At 35.9% G+C, this 20,504-nt stretch overlaps 1 protein-coding gene across 3 annotated transcripts in view; it reads left to right on the forward strand.

Moving 5' to 3' along the window:
- ENAH (ENAH, actin regulator) overlaps positions 1 to 19,532 on the forward strand; it is a 157,215-nt gene extending 137,683 nt beyond the window's left edge. For 2 of the 3 annotated variants that reach the window (XM_025383773.1, XM_025383777.1), the window contains 7 exons: positions 516 to 661; positions 818 to 875; positions 1,982 to 2,030; positions 6,243 to 6,309; positions 13,231 to 13,309; positions 15,779 to 15,836; positions 16,371 to 19,532. In XM_025383773.1, the coding sequence (XP_025239558.1) occupies positions 516 to 661; positions 818 to 875; positions 1,982 to 2,030; positions 6,243 to 6,309; positions 13,231 to 13,309; positions 15,779 to 15,836; positions 16,371 to 16,408 (495 nt within the window). In that variant the 3' untranslated portion in view covers positions 16,409 to 19,532. Of the gene's footprint in view, positions 1 to 515; positions 662 to 817; positions 876 to 1,981; positions 2,031 to 6,242; positions 6,310 to 9,237; positions 9,301 to 13,230; positions 13,310 to 15,778; positions 15,837 to 16,370 lie in introns of all 3 variants that reach the window. The other variant, XM_025383767.1, reaches the window with a different exon arrangement.
- The last annotated feature ends 972 nt before the right edge of the window (positions 19,533 to 20,504 follow it).

Raw genomic sequence — 20,504 nt, forward strand, 5'->3', positions numbered from 1 at the left:
ATATTCAAATTTCATCTGTAGTCCAATGACGTCTTTAGTGACAGTGTTTTTCATAGTGCAAGATCATTATTGCATTTAGTTCTAATGTCTCTTTGATCTACTTTATGATAATTCCTCAATCTTTCACAATACTAGCATTTTTGAAGACTGTAGGCAGTTATTTTGCCTGCTATCCTTCAGTTTGGCTTATCTGATTTTTCCTCAAGATTAGATTCAAGTTATGCAGGGGTTGTTTTAGCAGGAATATTATCAAAGCAAAGTTATGCCCTTTTCAGGGCAACACAGGAAGAGACACATGATACTGTTTCATTGCATTCTTGTTGATAGTAGTTTTGATAAACTCTTGTTGGTATATAAAATCAATGCTAAGAATCTATTGGTTCTTAAAGCTTACAAATAATATTTAGGTTTTTAAAAATTAATGCTGATGTTTCCTTCTGTTTTAGATGTAATATATTTATAAAAATATGGTTGTCTAACATAGGAGTTGATTATGTCTGTGTATTCTCATTAAGATGGAGGATGCCTCTTTCCCAAGTGGAGGGAATGCTATTGGTGTGAACTCGGCCTCATCTAAAGCAGATACAGGCCGTGGAAATGGACCCCTTCCTTTAGGGGGTAGTGGTTTAATGGAAGAAATGAGTGCCCTGCTGGCCAGGAGGTAAGGAATTTCATTATAATGGACATGCCCAGAATTGAGAGGATTTTAATTTTATTCCGAATACAACTAACTAGATGCACTTCTTTCCTCATAGAGAAGTGGTTTTTATACTGAATCAGATAATATTTTTAAAAATTGGATTTGCCTTCTTTGTAGGAGAAGAATTGCTGAAAAGGGATCAACAGTAGAAACAGAACAGAAAGAGGACAAAGGTGTAAGTTAATAAAGATAGTCTATCTTAAAATATGGTATTCAAGCACAGCCCATTCAGGAAATAGTGTCAGCATTTATTTAATTTGAACTTAATTAGCTTGAACTTATATTTGCTAATTTTTAACTATTTATGCATGTGAAGTGGCTTGTTTTGACTGTTATTTATAAATTTTAAATGGCAGTCTTAGTAAAATGAGTTGAGTATTTGGAGTTGTGGGAAAAGCATTGAAGTTCAAACCTGTGGAGTTTAATTCTGTTCCTTAAATGAGTGAATGACGGCCGGGCGCGGTGGCTCAAGCCTGTAATCCCAGCACTTTGGGAGGCCGAGGCGGGTGGATCACGAGGTCAGGAGATCAAGACCATCCTGGCTAACATGGTGAAACCCCGTCTCTACTAAAAATACAAAAAAAACTAGCCGGGCATGGTGGCGGGCGCCTGTAGTCCCAGCTACTCGGAGGCTGAGGCAGGAGAATGGCGTGAACCTGGGAGGCGGAGCTTGCAGTGAGCCGAGATCGCGCCACTGCACTCCAGCCTGGGTGACACAGCGCGAGACTCCGTCTCAAAAAAAAAAAAAAAAAGAGTGAATGACATTTCATTTCCCTTGCATTAACATTTCATTTCCCTTGCATTAATTTAAAAGGAAGGAATTAGCCTAAATTCATATGTTTCCCCTAGGAGCTCGATGGTTATTGGCTGTGCCCCTTAAGAGTGTATCCTTCATGCCCTCCTCCCTGATTCAGCTGGGCACACTCTGCTTTGTCTGTGCTATATATTGGTGTGCAACAAATAATATGTTTCCCTTGCTCCATTTGGCTGCCTTTGATACCATTCCTCAAATCTGTCTCTTGTGTCTGGCTTTGTAGCATTGGCTAGTGAAAGTTCTCAGGGAGAACACATGAGGAAAGGAACTGTGGGGAGGGTTGAAGGGGAGGTGATAGAAAACAGGAGAAGAAAGAAGTCTAAGCTGAAATGAAAGGGAGAGAAGACTGATGAAAGAGAAAGTGGGGAGTGGCAGAAAGAATATTAGAAGTGCACGTGTAAAACACTAAATGTATATAGCAGCAGGGGACTGGTAGATGTGATATTAATATGTATCTGTACATTTAGGAAGATTCAGAGCCTGTAACTTCTAAGGCCTCTTCAACAAGTACACCTGGTAAGTTCAAGATAAATATTTTAACCTTTATAAACTTTCTCTGAAAGTATTAATACTCCCCAGTTAAAAATTCCTCCTTTCCCCATGTTTGGACCAAGTGACTAGACACCAGAATGCCAGAGTTCTTTGTTCACACCTGAAAGCATTAATTAACTTTTTTCCTCCTGGAAGCTGCTGTTACTTTCTTGAGGTTACTTACTAAAACAAGGAAAATATTAATGTACTATTAGATGACGAGAAGTATTTTTCATAATTGTTTTCCTAAAGGTAAAAATAAAGTGAGCATGTTAGTTAGTACTGCAGTCTCCCTCAGAACATTCTCAAATTGAGAAGGGTATCCTAGCCATTCATTTGGGTGATATTGATAATTAAGGGAATAAAGTTTCTGATTTGTAAATTTAAAAAGTCTCCTTAAAATTTTGGGGAAGTGTTCTTGAATTCAGTGAAATTTCTGACATTGAGAATTCTTGAGCATCCAGTAAATCACCTAGATTATTAACAAAGTATATTTCACTAGAGGTACTTGATGAGTGCTGTATCCAAGATGAGAATATGAACTCATTACATATTCACAAGTTATTTCTTCATATTTGATTAAAGACTGAGGGCTGGACTATCCAACTCCTTATCTATTCTGGAATGAAACAACATAAATAAACTTGATGAGTTAATATCTAGAGTGGTCCATAGGAAACCAGTATAGAGAAATGCTTATATTCCTACAGTTTTGATTTAAAGACAACCAACTGCATCTACAGTTACCTTTTTAATTTTCATTGTTTTATTTTTTTGAGATGGGGTCTCACTCTGTTGCCCAGGCTGGAGTGCAATGGTGCGATCTTGGCTCACTGCATCCTCTACCTCCTAGGCTCAAGTGATCCTCCCACCTTAGCCCCCCAACCCCCCAAGTAGCTGAGGCCCCAGGTGCATAGCACCACTCCTGGCTAATTGTTTGCATTTTTGGTAGAGACAGGGTTTCACCATGTTGCCCAGGCTGGTCTCAAACTCCTGAACTCAAGTGATCCAGCTGTTTCAGTCTCCCAAAGTGCTGGGATTACAGGCATGAGCCACAATGTGCCACCTAGAATTCCCTTTTTTTTTTTTTTTAAGTTCTTCTGTTTTTGTTTTTTGTGATTGTAATCCATCTTTTCACACCCCCACCCCCCGTTCCTCATTCTCATTATTAAATAGTGACTCTTCAGTAGACTGATTGCTGTACCATAATTAACATCATGGCTTTGTTTTCCCTCTGAATAGGACTCAATTTATGTTACTTTAATTAAAAATTCAGTGCTTTGTGACCCACTTACTTTAGCTTTATCCTTCTTTCTGTAAGCCAAAAGTAATTATATATGCTGTCATTAGTACCGCATAGATGTTGTAAATCTGAACCATACTTCAGGGTCACAGAACCTTTAGAATATGATGAGAGCTATAGATCCTTTTTCCAGGGGGGAAAATTGTATTTTTATTCAGATTTGTTCATAATTTCAGAATGTTCATGAATTTCTTGAAGGTTATCCGTGGACTCCAAGTTAAAAATTCCTTATAATGTATAACCCCTTATATAAAATATGAAAAAATAGGCCGGGCGCGGTGGCTCAAGCCTGTAATCCCAGCACTTTGGGAGGCCGAGACGGGCGGATCACAAGGTCAGGAGATCGAGACCATCCTGGCTAACACGGTGAAACCCCGTCTCTACTAAAAAATACAAAAACCTAGCCGGGCGAGGTGGCGGGCGCCTGTAGTCCCAGCTACTCGGGAGGCTGAGGCAGGAGAATGGCGTGAACCCGGGAGGCGGAGCTTGCAGTGAGCTGAGATCCGGCCACTGCACTCCAGTCTGGGTGACAAAGCGAGACTGTCTAAACAACAACAACAACAAAAATATGAAAAAATAATGTGCAGGTTTTGTGTGTGTGTCTCATATATATATAATATATAATATATATTATATATTATATATAATTAATAATTATATATTATATATAATTAATAATTATATAATATATAATATATATAATATATAATATATATATTATATATATATAAAAGCAAAAAGGGCAGGGCCTCTTTTGTCACTTGTTTCATTCCGTTTTTAAATTGACATTGTGTCAGGCACCTGAAGTGAAAGGTACAGGTTCTAAGCACGAAAAAACTCTTGGTCCAGCTGGGAAGATGAGACACACAGGTGTAAAGTTAACCTTTTACAACCACATGTTGAATACTAAGTAATGTGTGTCAAAGAGGGAGGAGATGACACATACGAGTCACCTGAGTCACCTTTGTAGAGAAAAGTGATATCTTAGTATGCCTTGAAGAGTATTTAGTTTGGCTGAAAGTGAGGGAAGGTGTGATATTTCAGAATGTAAGTATAGCTTGAGCAAAGGTATGGAGTTGGAGATGAGCAAGAAGAGATTAAGAAATAGGAAATAGACTAGAACAGGGAATTCTTTTTGAGGAGTATTGTGGGGGAAAGTTCGGAAATATGAGTTAGAAACAAAAATGTTGAGAGCCTTTTATAAAATTATCAAGAGTTTAGACTTTATCCTGCAAGTACTGAGTTCAGTGGACATTTAATCCACTGAAACTGAGGCACATTAAAATGGCACTTGTGGTTTTCCCATTAAAACTAGGGAGGATTGAGATAGGCAGACCAATTAGGAAGCTCTATACGCATGCCAGTAAAGATCCTCTGAAGGGAACCCAGCCCTTGCCCCTCCTGAAACACAGCTGAGCTCCTTAGAGAGAAGAGGCCCTTGCTTCTCAGCTTCCGCAGAGCCAGCTGAACAGTTCTTTCTCACAACCAGATGACCTTTAAGACTAAAAGATGGTTCTGGTTTGGCTGACTGGGAAAGGACCTCAGCCAGCTGTTAAAAGGTAGCACTTGCTACATCTTATCCACTTTGGAATTACTCCCTCATCCTTCCACCTGCCACCTCTTTAGTGACAATGTCCGATGACCATTCCCCTCCCTGTCCAGGTGTCCCTCAGTTTCATTCAGGACTTCCCTCTTTTCACCTGCTTGGACTGGTGTCAGTTGGATATGTTTCTGATTCTGCCTGTCCCAAACCCCATCCAATTTGATCTTCCTGGTCATGTGTGGAACTTGCCACCACTGTGGCGGTCATTGAGAGACTGCGTTAGCTGTTAGAATACAAAAGAAGGAATATAAAAAAGAAGGAATTTGGTTGATGAGGAGTAAGGCAAGATCAATAATGACTTTAAGGTTTCACACCTAATGCCTGCATGCAACAGAAATCCAGAACCAAAAGCAGGGCTTCATGGAAGAGTGTGAATTTATTTTTGCGTAAGTGTACTTTGAAGAGACCATAAGCTACCTGAGAATGTGCAGAAGCCAGTTGAGGAGCTGAATTGGAACTCAGAGCAGTTTTAGTTAAAACTACACAATGAGATCACAACTCATGAATAAACTTCATTCTCATGTGGCCCAAATTCTTTCCTCCATGACAAGATTCCACTTCTGATTTTACCCAGTCATGTAGTGAGGCCAGTGACAGCATCAGTGAGTCAGCCCAGATTAGAAAAACAATTCAAGCACAATAGACAGCCAGCTAGTGAGTCACTGACTACATAGTGTCTTTTGTAATAAGAGCTTAGCGCGAACTTGTTTATATTTAACTGGAATTATCGGCTAAGTCCCAATAATTCATTGTTTAAGAATCAAGGAAGTATAGTAGAATTTCAGGATTCTGAAATTTAATTTGAGTTGCTCCTATTTTTTTTCCTAAGAGGGACTATTTGGATTTAGATTAATTGTTGAAATACATGAACATATTATAAGTTATACTTATTGTTTTTATCATTGGCGCTAAAAGTAATTTAAAACAATGTCAGTAATACTACTCCATTAAATTAATTGAACTATCCTAATTTTAAAATTATCCTACTTTATTCTTACTATCCTTTCTTTATTAGAGAAACTCCTTACCATCCAGTTTATAGAATTATAATATTTTAGACTTAACAATGTAAGTTTTTCCTTGGAAACTTCCCGTAGTGGTTTATAATTTCTTCTCATTTTGAGGTCTGGCGTTGTACAAATTAGAATCCTTACAGATTTCAACTAAAGTTTAGAATTTAAATTTTTATTTATATTACTGCTATGTAAACAGGTATAATGAGATTTAGTTTTTTGTTTTATAATAACTCTGGAAGCGTATATTTAATAACTTCTGTTCTTTGTTTTTAAAGAACCAACAAGAAAACCTTGGGAAAGAACAAATACAATGAATGGCAGCAAGTCACCTGTTATCTCCAGGTATCAACTTTTTTCTCTTAAGTTTTATATTTTATTTGTATAAAAAAAGAAATTAGTGCATTCTTAGTGTAGAAAAAAATTGAATGGTAAGAAATTATACAAGGAGTCCATAAAACTCTCATGATCCTCCTAGTATTGGACAACCACCAAGCCTCATTATATATTACTCATCTACATTACTAGTGATTGATAAATTCTACCCTACATTTATTAACCAGATGATCTGAGATTTTAAGATAGCTTTGTCTTTCCCAATTTGTATTTTGAAAAATTCAAAACTACAGAAAAATTAAAAGGATAGTACAGTGAATATGTGTATACCCATTTCCTAGGTTTAACAGTTGTCAACATTTTGCCCCACTTGTCTTAACTATCTACATATCTACACTTTTTTCCCCTCTGATTAGTTTGAAAGCAGTTCACAAATAAGAAGTGTTTCACCCTAAATACTTTAGTGTTTTTTGGAAGAACCAGGACATCTGCTTTGTAACCAGAACACCATTATTACTCTCAAGAAATTTAACATTGAACAATAATATTATCTAATATAGTATATAGTCACATTTCCCCATTAGTCCCAATGACATAGTGTGTGTGTGTGTGTGTGTGTGTGTGTGTGTGTGTGTGTATATAAAAAACTTTTGGAGCCTTTTTTAAACCTGAAAATCAGCTGGAGAGAAAAGAGCAAAATGAAACCTACATCTTTGAATTTGTAAAGTAGAAACATGTATTTCCCTATCTCATTTGAAACGTGTAAGTGTAATCAAGTTAGAAAAGATAGTATCCAGAAACAAGGCTAGCTAATACTTGTTTCTACAAGTACATGTGGGCATGTTTAGGCAAATTTGTTCTTCCTTTAGCTAGGCATACTTTATTTTCATGACTAAATTTATATCACAGCTCCTGAACACAGATGAAACCTTTTCTTGGTTTATGAGACTTGTATAAAGTTTAAAGGACTTGTATTTTTCCCAGAAAAAAAAAAAAAGTATGTATTTAGAAACTAAGAAGTATTTTGTCTTTTCTTTCTGAGCTATTTGCCTTATTTTTGTCTTGTAAAAAGCAACTTGACTCTAATTATAGAAACCTAATAAAGAGAAGTACAAGGATAGACTTGTAGACCTGTTCTGTGTTAGTCTAAGTCTGAATTTGGATTTGGCTTTCTATGTGGTGCTTTCTGCTAGTCGGAAAGAAGATTTGGTAATGACACAATTGTTTAAGCTCCACAAAGAAACTAGACCTTTTGGAATGTATAAAAGCTTTTAGTTTCTAAGTGATTGAAAGATGATCATATTTTACTTTAGAAGAAAGAGGGGAATTGCTTTTGGTGTACATGTGTTTTCAGTAGAGTAGAAAAATTGCACATTTGTGTTTCTCAGACTCCTAACTGAGATGGCCTTCTAACATATCTCTACCGGTTATGGATTTTCTTCAGTACCACATTATGAAGTGCTGATTTATCAAGCCCATAAGAAGGGGCTGGCCAGGCGTGGTGGCTCATGCCTGTAATCCCAGCACTTTGGGAGGCTGAGGTGGGTGGATCACTTGAGGTCACGAATTTGAGACCAGCTTGGCTAACATGATGAAACCCCATCTCTACTAAAAATACCAAAATTAACTGGGCATGGTGGCACACGCCTGCAATCCCAGCTACTTGGGAGGCTGAGACACGAGAATCACTTGAACCTGGGAGACGGAGGTTGCAGTGAGCTGATATCGCGCTATTGCACTCCAGTCTGCAGACCTGTCACATGTCATTTGTCCTTTCTCTTCATCCTGCTTCGTTGATCTGCATTCCATAGTGAATTAAATAAAGCTAAGCCTATGTTGATGGCAGAAGTCATGTCTTAGAATGGACATGGATGAGGTTCTCCAAATGGAATACGTTCTTTGATGTATTTCCATTTAGTAAAGGAAAAGTTGTTCTTTGAAAGATTTTTTTATTTTTCCTAATTCCGGAGTAGGGAGAAAAAAGACTTTTTTTTTTTTTTTTTTTTTTTTCCCCCAGACTTGGAAATTTAGTAAGTGCTCTAAAGGTCACCATTTTGAAAATAATTTTATATAAATGAGTTGAATCTTGATTCTTAGTATCTAATAGTGCACCATAATCATGTTCCAATTCTGTTAGGTGATTTTCCTCCCGTTTCCCAAAATAGAAATTCTGAAACCCTGATTATTTCCTGACCACTCATATATCTTTTGATAGATTTGATCCAACTACTGGTATGTAGGTTTTAAAATTTCACAAAAGCTGTTTTAAACCATAAAAGATTTTAAAAATACGTTGAAAAGAGTAAGAACTATATTGCTTTTCTTCCTAAGTTATCTCCCCGTTCCTTCAGAAAGCAGGTATATTAGCTGCTTTAAGTATGTCTCATCCTTGCATTGTAGTGAAGGTGCCCATTTATCTTTGGAATAACTTTGTCAAAATTATGTTAGTGGTAAGATGGATTAATATCCCATAATATACATGAGATATTGCATATTGCTGTATTTGTTAAGAGTAAAAGCAAGAATGTTTGGTTAAAAATGCTTTAAACTATGACTGGATTATAACATTTGGAAGGTTGGTGCATTCATCTGTGATTATTAAGACCTGACAGATCTTGTATTCAAGATGGGAAAACTAGTCCTTTACATGCCTCCTGAGAAGAGTTAATTTTCTATACTTTTATATACTTACTGTGCCTAACAACCTATAAAAAGTAGCCATTGTGTAATGATTTTTAAAATTTTCTGTAACTGGTATCTTCACATAACTAAAGGTTTTAAAATATCTTTTTTATTGGGGAAAAATTGGTTATTTTAAGGTTAATAGACTCAATTATTGTTTGGTTTGCTATTAACAACCTATAAAACAGTAACATAATGAGAATTATTTTTTAAAGTTCTATTGTGTATCCCTTTCAATGGTTTTCCCCTTCATAGACGGGATTCTCCAAGGAAAAATCAGATTGTTTTTGACAACAGGTCCTATGATTCATTACACAGGTATCATCCTGCTGTGACGTTGTGATTTGAGACTTTTAAATAACATGTTCAGGATAGGGCTGAGCTTTTTCTACCTGGATTGGTAATCACCACAAGGGAGATTTTTTTTTCTTTATTTTGAATACCTTTTAAAAATTCTGCCATCACTTCACAGTTGGATTAGGATAAATACAAATGGTAAACATATTCGAAATACTAGACTGGGAATCTAAGGCCACATATATTATCTAGGCCATTTGTAGCTTAAGCATTTTCCTTTAAAGGCTGTTTGCCTTATGATTATAAGACAAGGTTTCAAAAAAGTAGATAGAAGATCCTTTTCCATCTGTTACTGGAACATGGGCTAATATTAACGCCATGGTTGTGGTTTCTTTGAGGAAAATCTCTGTTTCTTAGATACTTTGTAGTAAATTATCTTAGACAATTTAACATCTAACACCCTGAGTAGATTGTTTTCTAGATGAGCCCTATTATACCATTTTTTAATTAAGAACACTTAAGATATGAACTAGTTTTTTCTTAATTAAAAAAATTGATAGCTAAAAAAAAATCCTCAAATGCTTTTCAGTTACTTACACAATTAATGTGGCAGAATAGGGACTTAAATATAGTAGTACATTTTATAGGCAGATGTTTAAAAGGCAACACTCTCATCATAAAATAATAAAAACTGGCCCAGCACGGTGGTTCACACCTATAGTTTTGGCACCTTGGGAAGCCAAGGCTGGATGATCATTTGGGGCCAGGAGTTCAAGACCAGCCTGGGAAACTTAGCGAGCCCCCATCTTTACAAAAAATGAAAAAACTAGCTGGGCCTGGTGGCTTGTGCCTATAGTCCCAGCTACTCAGGAGGCTAAGACAGGAAGATATCTTGTGCATAGGAGTTAAGAGGCTGCAATGAGGCATGATCACACCACTGCACCCTAGCCTGGGTGACAAAATGAGACCCTCTCTTAAAAAAAAAAAAAAAAGTAAAATAAAAACCTGAGAAACCCTCATTTTGTGATCAATTATGATGAAAACCCATAGGTTAGAAATAACTGAAATATATTTATGTTATTTTATACATTTTTTTTTCTTTTTAATATACATCAGGTCCACTGGGAATATGAATTAAATGCTGTTCATAGTGGATGTGTATCACAGTGAGTTGGCAGTTCAGTAAGCAGACTCTGGCCAAATTCTTACTTGCTAAAATTATTTTTATGCTATTAATGATCGAACTACAACAAGTTAATTTTGTCAGCCAGTTAAATCTTCACAAAATGTTTATATTCCACTAGTGAAATAGTTTTTTCTGCTTTTTTTTTTTTTTTTTTTTTTTGAGGTGGTTTGTTTTGGCCAAAAGATTTCTTTAGAAAATTTGCTAGTACATAGAAAAATAGCATTTAACAATGAAATTTTTAAGGCTGGGTACCATAGCTCATGCCTATAATCCCAGCTCTTTGGGAGGCCTAGGCAGGAGGATCACTTGAGTCCAGGAGCTTGAGACTAGCCTAGGCAATGTGGTTAAACCCTGTCTCTATAAAACATACAAAAATTAGCTGGGCATGGTTGCATGTGCCTGTGGGAGGCTGAGGTGGGAAGAAGGCTTGAGCCCAGGAGGTCAAGGCTGCAGTGAGCTGAGATCATGCCACTGCACTGCAGCCTGCGTGACAGAATGAGACCTTGTGTTCAAAAATATATATATTTTTTTAATGTAGTAAATCTGCTCAGTTATCTTGCCGCTTTCACACATAGTACCCCCTGGGATAATGTTACTGATAAACTTTTTTGGTAAAAGTTAAGAAAAAAAGTGGTGATTACATCTTTCCTTCAGTATGAAAAGTTCCCCCCTTTAGTTAATTATCATGGTGGTGGTGGTGATGGATTGCATGTTAGCATGAATTAAATTTTTAAAAATTTGCATGTCTCCACAATTGTTTTTATTACATGACAATAATATTTTACATTGCCTAGTAAATATGGATATATTCGTAACATACTTGCCCAATTAAATAGCAGACTGTAGTTGTTCATGTGAATTTCAGAGGTATTCATTATATAACTTGAGAAAATAACTAGCTAAATGGACCACTTAAATGAGAAATGTAAAAGAAAAGCAGAGTATGAATTATAGTTTAATTCTAGAGAACAGGAATAGGTAGCATGAGTGAGTATATGAAATGATGGTGTCCTAAACTGTAAGACTGTTTGCCAGACGTGGCTCTGCATAGGGCACCATGACTTGCATTTTATGGATCTCAGTAAATCTTAAGTGACCTTGGAATTTAGTAGTCTTCCCTAGCAAAGTAAGAAGGTGTAGCCTCACAAGAGGAAAGGAAATATTTCATATAAATCTTATTCCCTACAGTGCCTAGCTCAGTGCGTATTGAATGAAGTTTTCTGAAAGTTATTATTTCCCCCACTCATATAAGCAGATACCTAATAAGGTAAAATTGGACGACTTGCTTCCTAACAGTCTTTTAAGCAGTAATACATTTTGATAGTAAAGCAGATTAACAGGCCGGGCATGGTGGCTCACACCTACACCCAGCAATTTGGGAGGCTGAAGCAGACAAATTATGAAGTCAGGAGTTCGAGACCAGCCTGGCCAACATGGTGAAACCCCGTCTCTACTCAAAATACAAAAAAAAAATTAGCCAGTCCTTGTGGCGCACCTGTAATCCCAGCTACTCCGGAGGCTGAGGCAGGAGAATCACTTGAACCCAGGAGGCAGAGGCTGCAGTGAGCCGAGATCACACCACTGCACTCCAGCCTGGGAGACAGAGCAAGACTGCATCTCATAAACAGCAGCAACAACAACAACAACAAAAAGATTAACTCAGTGTTTAATCTTCAGGAACCATGCCTATGGGTTTAAAGTATTTTATGTCTTATAAGAGTTATAAAATTATAACTTGGAAAAATTTATTACGCCTTTTGGGTCTTGCTTCAGATTGCTAACGTTGGTACTCTGCAAAATTGGGAATATATGATTTGCCTGATGGTTTTAAGTTGCATTTATTCGTGGCTCGTACTAGACTAAACCAGAACCCAGAGGCGTGCCCAATTAAAACTCTAGGTTTTCCGCTGAGGATTCTTTTATTGCCACAATTGGAGAGGGCACCATGACTGGTTTATTTGGTGCTGAAACTTGTTTAAAATATACCTAATCATTGACTTATTAAGAATTATAATAGAAACTAAACTTTTGAAAGTGCAATAATAATTGACAATCTGCTTCTGTTTGGCATTTCCTTTTTATTTAATAAAATAAATGTGTGGAAGTAGTTAGCCTGAAACACAACATTCAAATGACGTCTCCATAAAATTTTCACAAGGAAATAGTCACATAGTCTAATCTAATAAACATTTTTAAAACATTTTTTATTTTGATTCTTGAAATGGAATAATATGTATAAAGCAAATCATGCTCACTAAAAATGTTTTCTTCCTGCAATCCAAGGCATCAACTTTGTAAGCTGATTTATGTTAGTGTAAAACATTCAAGTCTTTATGTTTCTCCTTTCACTGGTTTGCCCAGGTATTTAAGTAGATAATGTAAAAGTTCAAAAGAAAGACAGAACAAGATTGTGTTATTTGAGCCTCAGATGTTCCAGCTGGCCTCTTCATCACTGTCTTGGTCAACATGCCACGTTATCTGGTTACCTCATGCCCAAAGAATACCATCGTCTACTCTTTTCTGAAGAAGTCTTACCACCTTGTCACCTTTTTCTAGTTCTTTTATAAATAAGAAATACTGAGAAAAGTGAAAAAATTTTGTTTTATGTCCTAATCAGCCCTACAATTTTGATAATTTTTAACAAAATGGCTATTTTAAAGAAATGTATTTAAATCTGGTGTTGGGTTGGCAAATTTGCAATTATTTATGAACTCATTAAGTGTTAAGAATGTTGTTTACCTGTCCTGGAAATTTCATTTATGCAGACCAAAATCCACACCCTTATCACAGCCCAGTGCCAATGGAGTCCAGACGGAAGGACTTGACTATGACAGGCTGAAGCAGGTGGGCGCTCAGTGGCAGCTTTATTTGTACTTGTTTCTTTTAAAAAAATATCTTATATGCATATCTTTGACATGGATCCTGAATGTACTTAGAAAAACCATAGAGCTATTGTTATACAAATTAAACAGTGGCATTAGTAGTAGTGTATTTTTTCAAATCTACACTTCCAGTTCATTGAGTTTGCATGAAGTTCCAGAGGTAGTGGAGGGTGGGGCTGTGGTTTAGTGATAACAGCATAAGGTTTAAATGTAAGTGCGTGGTATGCAGTTGTAAAGAAAACAATGGGGCTTTTGCTTTTCAGTTACTGTTTTGGCAAAATGGAATGCAACAAATCTGATTTTGGCAAGAGTGCGAGGAAATAGGCACTCTTCTATACGTCGGCTTTCTAAAAAGCAGTTTGGAAAAACAAAATCAAAAGCCTGAAAAATAAATGTCTTACCTTGAACTCAGTGATATGAATTCCAGGAATTTATTCAAAGAAAATATTGTGGAAGTATACAAAGCTATAGTGGGTAGAGTAGAGGCTCTGTAGGCTTCAAGGGATCATAATTTAGTATGCTTAATAGTAAATTGTGAATACTTGCCTGTGTTAGGTAACAAAACAGATGTGTACAGTTATCTCAATTTTATATAAAAAAAGATACTGTCCACATTTGGGTACATATGCATTATATTTAATACTTGTGTACTCAGGAAGAAGTAGTAAGTGATAGGATTGTGATTTAAAATACCTTATTCACAGAAGAGATGAAATACATTTTTTAGATAAACTGAATTTTCATACTGCAAAGCTATTTGAAAAGTTAAATTCAGTTATATGATCTTAAAGGGGAACATGTGGTCATTGAAAATCAAGCCCTTGTTTTGCTCTGTATTGAATGTGGCTTTCTTGAAAAATATTTTAAAATAGAGCACTTCCACACACTTCAAAACATGGTCAATTCTTGGTTTTCTGAAGAATTGGAGGATAACAGAGGAATAGATTTGATTTGGGGGATGAGATGTAAAGAGTAATTTGGATCAGGATATCTGTGAGTTTATTTAATAACTCTTGTGTCTCAGTCTTTTCCATTGTTAAAATGAAGACTTTAATTGATAGTTTTATTTTAAACATGAGAAGCTTTTCAAAAGGTAAACTTTAACAGAGCAATTTAATTTTTCCTGGGGTATTCAGTGTTAAAGTCACACAATTCAAAACTAATCCTTCCAAAGGACAGCTGTTACTTTTCACCCACTAAAATTGTGTCACTTTGTCATAGGACCTCCAATCTTGAATCTGCAGGGGGGTTTTTTGTTTGTTTTTTGTTTTTGAGACAGAGTCTCACTCTACCACCCAGGCTGAAGAGCAGTGGTGCGATCTTGGCTCACTGCAGCCTCTGCCTCCCAGGTTCAAGCGATTCTCCTGCCTCAGCCTCCCAAGTAGCTGGGATTACAGGTGTGCACTACCATGCCCGGCTAACTTTTGTAGTTTTTGTAGAGACGGGGTTTCACCATGTTGGCCAGGCTGGTCTCAAATTTCCCAGCCTCAAGTGATCCGTCTGCCTCAGCCTCCCAAAGTGCTGGGATTACAGGCGTGAGCCACCGCACCCGGCCAAATCTGCAGTTCTTGAAGGAGGGCCCAGAGCACCACAGTTAATAGAAGTATAATGTGGGCTATGTATATATTTTAAATTTTTTCTAGTAGCCGCATTTTAAAAATACGAAACAAAAGGACAACATTAATTTAGAAACTTAATAATGTATTTAAAGTATGTTTTAATATGTAGTCAATTTTTATAAATTACTAACGAGTTATTTTACATTGTTTTCATCATATTAAATCTGAGAACTCTGGTGTGTGCTTTACACTTACAGCACATCTCATTTCAGATTAGCCTCATTTCAGCTGCATATGGCTGGTGCCTGCCGTATTGGACAGCATGGGTCAACCAGGGCCTCGCCCACCTTCCTGCCTACCCATTAGGGCAATCTCTGAGGTCCCTTCAGGAAAATCCTAGACTCCTTGAAATATCGTTTGGCAGCTATGGTGATTCCTAAGAAATCTCCATACTTCAAACAAAAGAACAGATTTGCCAAGAGCCGATTGTCCAGTTTATTGTGATATCTTCATCCTCTAAACTTCCTTTGCATCACCTCTGAGATTGTTCCCAGAGGACTAGATTGAAAGCACAGCTGTTATCATTTCTAGAAACTATCTGAATCATACCTTTCACTGGATGACAGAGTAATTATCTTAATTTTAGGAAGCATTCTATTTCACATATTGCTAGGCTAGAATAAGCCAGGATTGGGAAGGGAAGAATATTAAAATTTACCAAGGCTAGTCTTCCAAGAAATAGAATTGTGGCTCTGGAAACAAAAAAAAACTACACATCATACTTCATGACATTCTTAAAATTTTATATGAGTAAGAATCTTTTTAGCAGTATTTTTTTTCTGTATTTCTGATATTTTTCTCTAATATTTTAGGACATTTTAGATGAAATGAGAAAGGAGTTAACAAAGCTAAAAGAAGAGCTCATTGATGGTAAGTATCTGGACAAATTTACTATTCCTATTCCTATAAACAATGTTTAAGATTCACCATTTTTAAGAAAATGCAAATAAGGAAATGCCGAGTTGATTACTTGAGGGCAATGACTTCCATAGTCCTGCCCTTTTAGGATTAGGGTTTTGGGGAGGAGGTTTCTCCTTCATATAATGGAAATTATTTTTATAAATAGGGATTAAACAAAATCCCTCAATTCAGATGTTGTCTTGTCTTAGATGGAAATCCACATGAACAGATCTTTCTCTAGGTTACCCCTGCTAACCTATCCCAGTGCCCTCTTCTTTTTGAGCCCACATACTCAGTGTTTTCATTTTGTATACAAAAGGAGAAAATATATAGAAATTAGTATCATCTTTCTAGTATTAAAGATGTGTGCAATGAAAGATGCAAAGTTAATTTTTTTATTACTGTGAGTTTGAGCACAATCCTTAAAGTTTCTTAAGAATGAGCCACTCATTTATCTTACTTTACCATTATATTTATTTTCAATACTTGTTCTTTTCCATCCAGCAATCAGGCAGGAACTGAGCAAGTCAAATACTGCATAGAGGAACAGACTAAGGAGAGATAGGACTTTAATCTGAAGGAAAAAAAATCCTACAAACAACAACTGTTCACAACAGCAAACCCCTACATTTTATGAGCTGTAAGAAGAAAATGGAGACAAACAGAAGGAGGGAAAATCCAACCTACTCTGAAAGCCTTCAAACATTATGACTCTGGCGATAAGCTCTTTTCCCTCTCCGTTTGCTGCTTTTTTCTGGCCTTTACAACAGAATGGAAGAGAATCATATAAGAGTTCCTGTAACAGTTATGCAGAAAATACTAAAACCCATCAGGCAAAATCACCGTGCATTGAAATATTTTCATGTCAAGATAAAATTGCACATTTTCCACAATACATTGCTAAAATAAAGAGGAGAAAGGCTTAGGAAGTTTCTTTGCAGAGAGTGCTGGTAAAGAATTGAGCAAGTTTGCTATTGTATTGTAATGTTTCTCTCAGGTTTGTTCTTCCTATCATGTTTGATATTCCATGAATAATTGAGATCAGGCCTATGTAAGTTAAGATCATAATAAGTGGAACAAATGGAATTGTAAGTGCTTTCAAAGGGTAATATTTATAAGAAAGTGTCTGAAAAATGATATCTTCAGCTTGAGGAATTTTAGAATGATAGGAAGTCTCTCAAGTTAGCCTTCATGCAATTTTGTAGATTAAAACATAAAATTTGTCCAGAATTTAAAGATTTAGATGCCTTCCTAAATTGTTACAATGCTTTACCAAATCTATGACTTCTACATAACACAAACCAGTGGTCAAATGTAAACACTATATTGTAGATTTACTGTAGGTTTTCAACCTTTTTTAGATTTATGCATGTGGACATTTTTATAATGTAATTACAATCACCACAAAGTTAGCTTTTTTAATTGCAGACAGTAATGCATGTCACACTAATATGTAGTGGCCTTTTCAAGGCCTAGTCCCAGGGAAAACATTTTGTAGAGTATAGGGGAGTGGGAGGAAGGGGAGGAATAATTTTTTATTTGAACTTGATTTCTGCACTATCTTTTTCTCAGTTACCTGCATGAATAATAATGAGGAATATTTTGTGACTTTAATTGGTAAATATGTTACAAAACCAAGTACTTAATCTTTTACATCATGTCTTCAGCTATTTGTATTTTAACCAGTAATTTCAATGGTCTGAAACATGATTCAGAGCTTCACATAATATCTTACTGTGGAACTCAAAAGTTTGATCACTGAATTTGGCAGTTATTACTACCTAGGTCCCCTGCTGTTACACAGGTGTTTAGATACATGCTCCTGAATGAAGCTGCTTTTGAATTTTGTTATGTTGAAATGCAAGAAATAACAATGATGGCAGCAATTAAGGTCACAGAAATCATTAGGTAAAGGAAAACCAACAAGGAGTTCTGCAGTTTTCTTTTAATAAGTAAAGTGAGACTTGAGGGTGGTGGGAAGAAGGAATTAGACTCTCTGCCTGCCACCCTGTGTGTGTGTGCCCTCGCGCACATGCTGTCTATATGGAAGCCACTTTTCTTTCCTTTGAAACTGGCAAGGTTAAAATAAGGGAGAAATCCTGTATGTTGCAATGATAGCTTTTTGGAAAATTTAAGAAATCAAACTCTCCAGGCTCTCCATCTTGATTTATGCTTGAGTTGTTATGTGCCATATTTGCTTTGAACTCTGATTATCAGAAGTTTTACTAAAATTTTGAAATAATTCACTTTCATCTGCTTTCTAGATTTTGTACATCTCTGTCCATAAAGCAGAGCTTGTTGATAGTGTAGTTTTCTAAATGCTGCAAATTTGCAGCATTTACCACTACAAAGAAGTTTGGATGAGGGTTTTTTTTTCTTTGTTAAAATAGTTCCTATTTCTGTAGAAATTTCACTTTTAGATTAAACTGTGATGGATGAGCTATCATAATTCAAGTATACATTTCTTTTTTCTATCAGATATTCATTGTCATGCAGTAGTAGTAAAAACATCAAAGATGCAGCAAGCTTATGACGTATTTTCTAAAAGAAATAGGAGGCATTTTCATCTTTATTATTGTACTTTTGGTTATGCAAACACTTTGATAATATGATCAGTTATGTCCCCTATAAATCTGGTCAGAAACCTCTTTTGATTTTGTTGGGTAAGTTAAATAGTCTGTAGTAGGTAGAGTACTGGGTACAAGTGGTCCAAACTAAGATAAGAGACTAAAATAAAATGCTAAATCTTAAAAGAAACTGGGTTTATGCACTAAACGTTTTGTGCCTTGGTCTAATATTAACATGATGTCTGTGTAAAATGACAAAAGAAAAAAAAAAACCAGTGTTGAATCACACTATATTTTCCATCATCCCAGATTGCTAAATGTGTTCTTTCCAAGAAGTCTGAATGAATTATTATATACATTTGCTGTCACATACATGACAGTTGTGTCATTATTAGAGATTTCAGTAATTACAGTGGGAAACAGAAGCCTAAGTTCTTTACCTTATCAAAACTATGTTCCTGGAACCACATTATTATGATGGTTTTTGTGCTCTTGTACATTGGATGTCTTAAGCTGAGTACAGTTTAGGGGATCCTTTCTCATGACAGGAAGGTACTGCTTTCCTCAACACTGTGATCTGACCTGTGACAAATCTGTACTATCCACTATGTAAATGGCTCACAAGTCAATTGCAAACAAACTGAATGTACAAATCTTAGTGCTGGTGCTGAAATCTCTTCGGAATAGTCATCATGATTTAAAAGTTTGTTTAAAAATTTGCAAGCTTCAAGTGTCAATCAAAACTGAAGATGAAACACTAATGAATGTTGAATTCTCATGCTTTTTAGGTGTACTTCCTTCTTAGAATTTTCAGTTTTCTATTTTTACCGTAACTATTTCGTTTAAATTTGTTTCACTTCAATTTCCTACATGCTAACTTCATTTGTGCGATTGAAATAAAATTGCAGTATATATGTGTTGCTTGTTTGTGACACTTAGATAATCTTCTGAAATAATTTGTTTTAAAGTAAGTTACATTGGATGTGAAAAACACCTTTTAAAGTCCAAGACTTTACTACTTAAAAGTTTACATGTCACGTTACTACTCTTTAAAGATTTCATAGAAGTCGTGAATACTAAGTAATGTATACAAAAGAAATACGTGATGATGTGTCTACTTTTTGTGTGAAATAACTGTTGGGTATTCCCTGTTCTTATTTTCTCTTTGCCCACCTTGACACAGTAACTTCTTCTTACAGTCAAGTTGATAGTAAGTGTTTAATTTTTATTCCATTTTGTTCTGCAACACATTCAGATACTTAAAACTCATTCATGCAGTTAGAATTTTCCTTTATATAGTTTGCATGGTAAAGGACATTGTGTGGTAAAGGGCATTATCGAGTATTGAACTTTATAGCAAAATGTGTATGGTGTTTATACATGATGCTGATTTCTTAAAACCTACATATAAGCAGTAGTACTTTTTCTCTATTATAAAGTATTAATTTTGAGTTCCATTTTATAATTCTGATGTCTTCTTTAGAAATACAAAATTACAGTCCTTGTATTATTTTCTTTGACCAGACCCAAATTTTCCCCCTTTCAACCGCCTCCATTCTCTTCTCCACTTATCATGGACCACATGTTCCCAACATTCATTAACTTTTGCAGCCATTACAGAGTTGACAGTTGTTAAGTTTTCAGCTGATTTTTTTTTCTTTTTTGCTCTATCCTGTCTCATGTTCTTGCTTCTCTTCATATGTAAGTCACAATTTTTGTCTACAAATTAAAAGTCACTTCTCATTCAAAAATGAGTTAAGTAACATGCTAACCTTTTAAATTTGCCTAGCTACAACTTTTATGTCTCTTGTAAATTTATATATACTTTCAGTGCCATTATGAAGAATTGGCCCTTTAATTCTAAGAAGTGTTACCCTATGAAGCACAGTGTGCAAAGGTATGCTACAGGGTCTCTTTAATTCCTGTGTAGCCATTGTAACTTTTTAACACCATTACCCGTTAAATTCTACCGATTATAAGTAGCGTAAAAGTAACTGTATAAAGCAAACGTCGCAAAGGAACTCTGTAGGAGCTCTTATTTCCTCTATGTAGCTATCATAAAATTCACTTC

This window comes from Theropithecus gelada, chromosome 1, assembly GCF_003255815.1.
Source record: "Theropithecus gelada isolate Dixy chromosome 1, Tgel_1.0, whole genome shotgun sequence".
Taxonomy (NCBI): domain Eukaryota; kingdom Metazoa; phylum Chordata; class Mammalia; order Primates; family Cercopithecidae; genus Theropithecus; species Theropithecus gelada.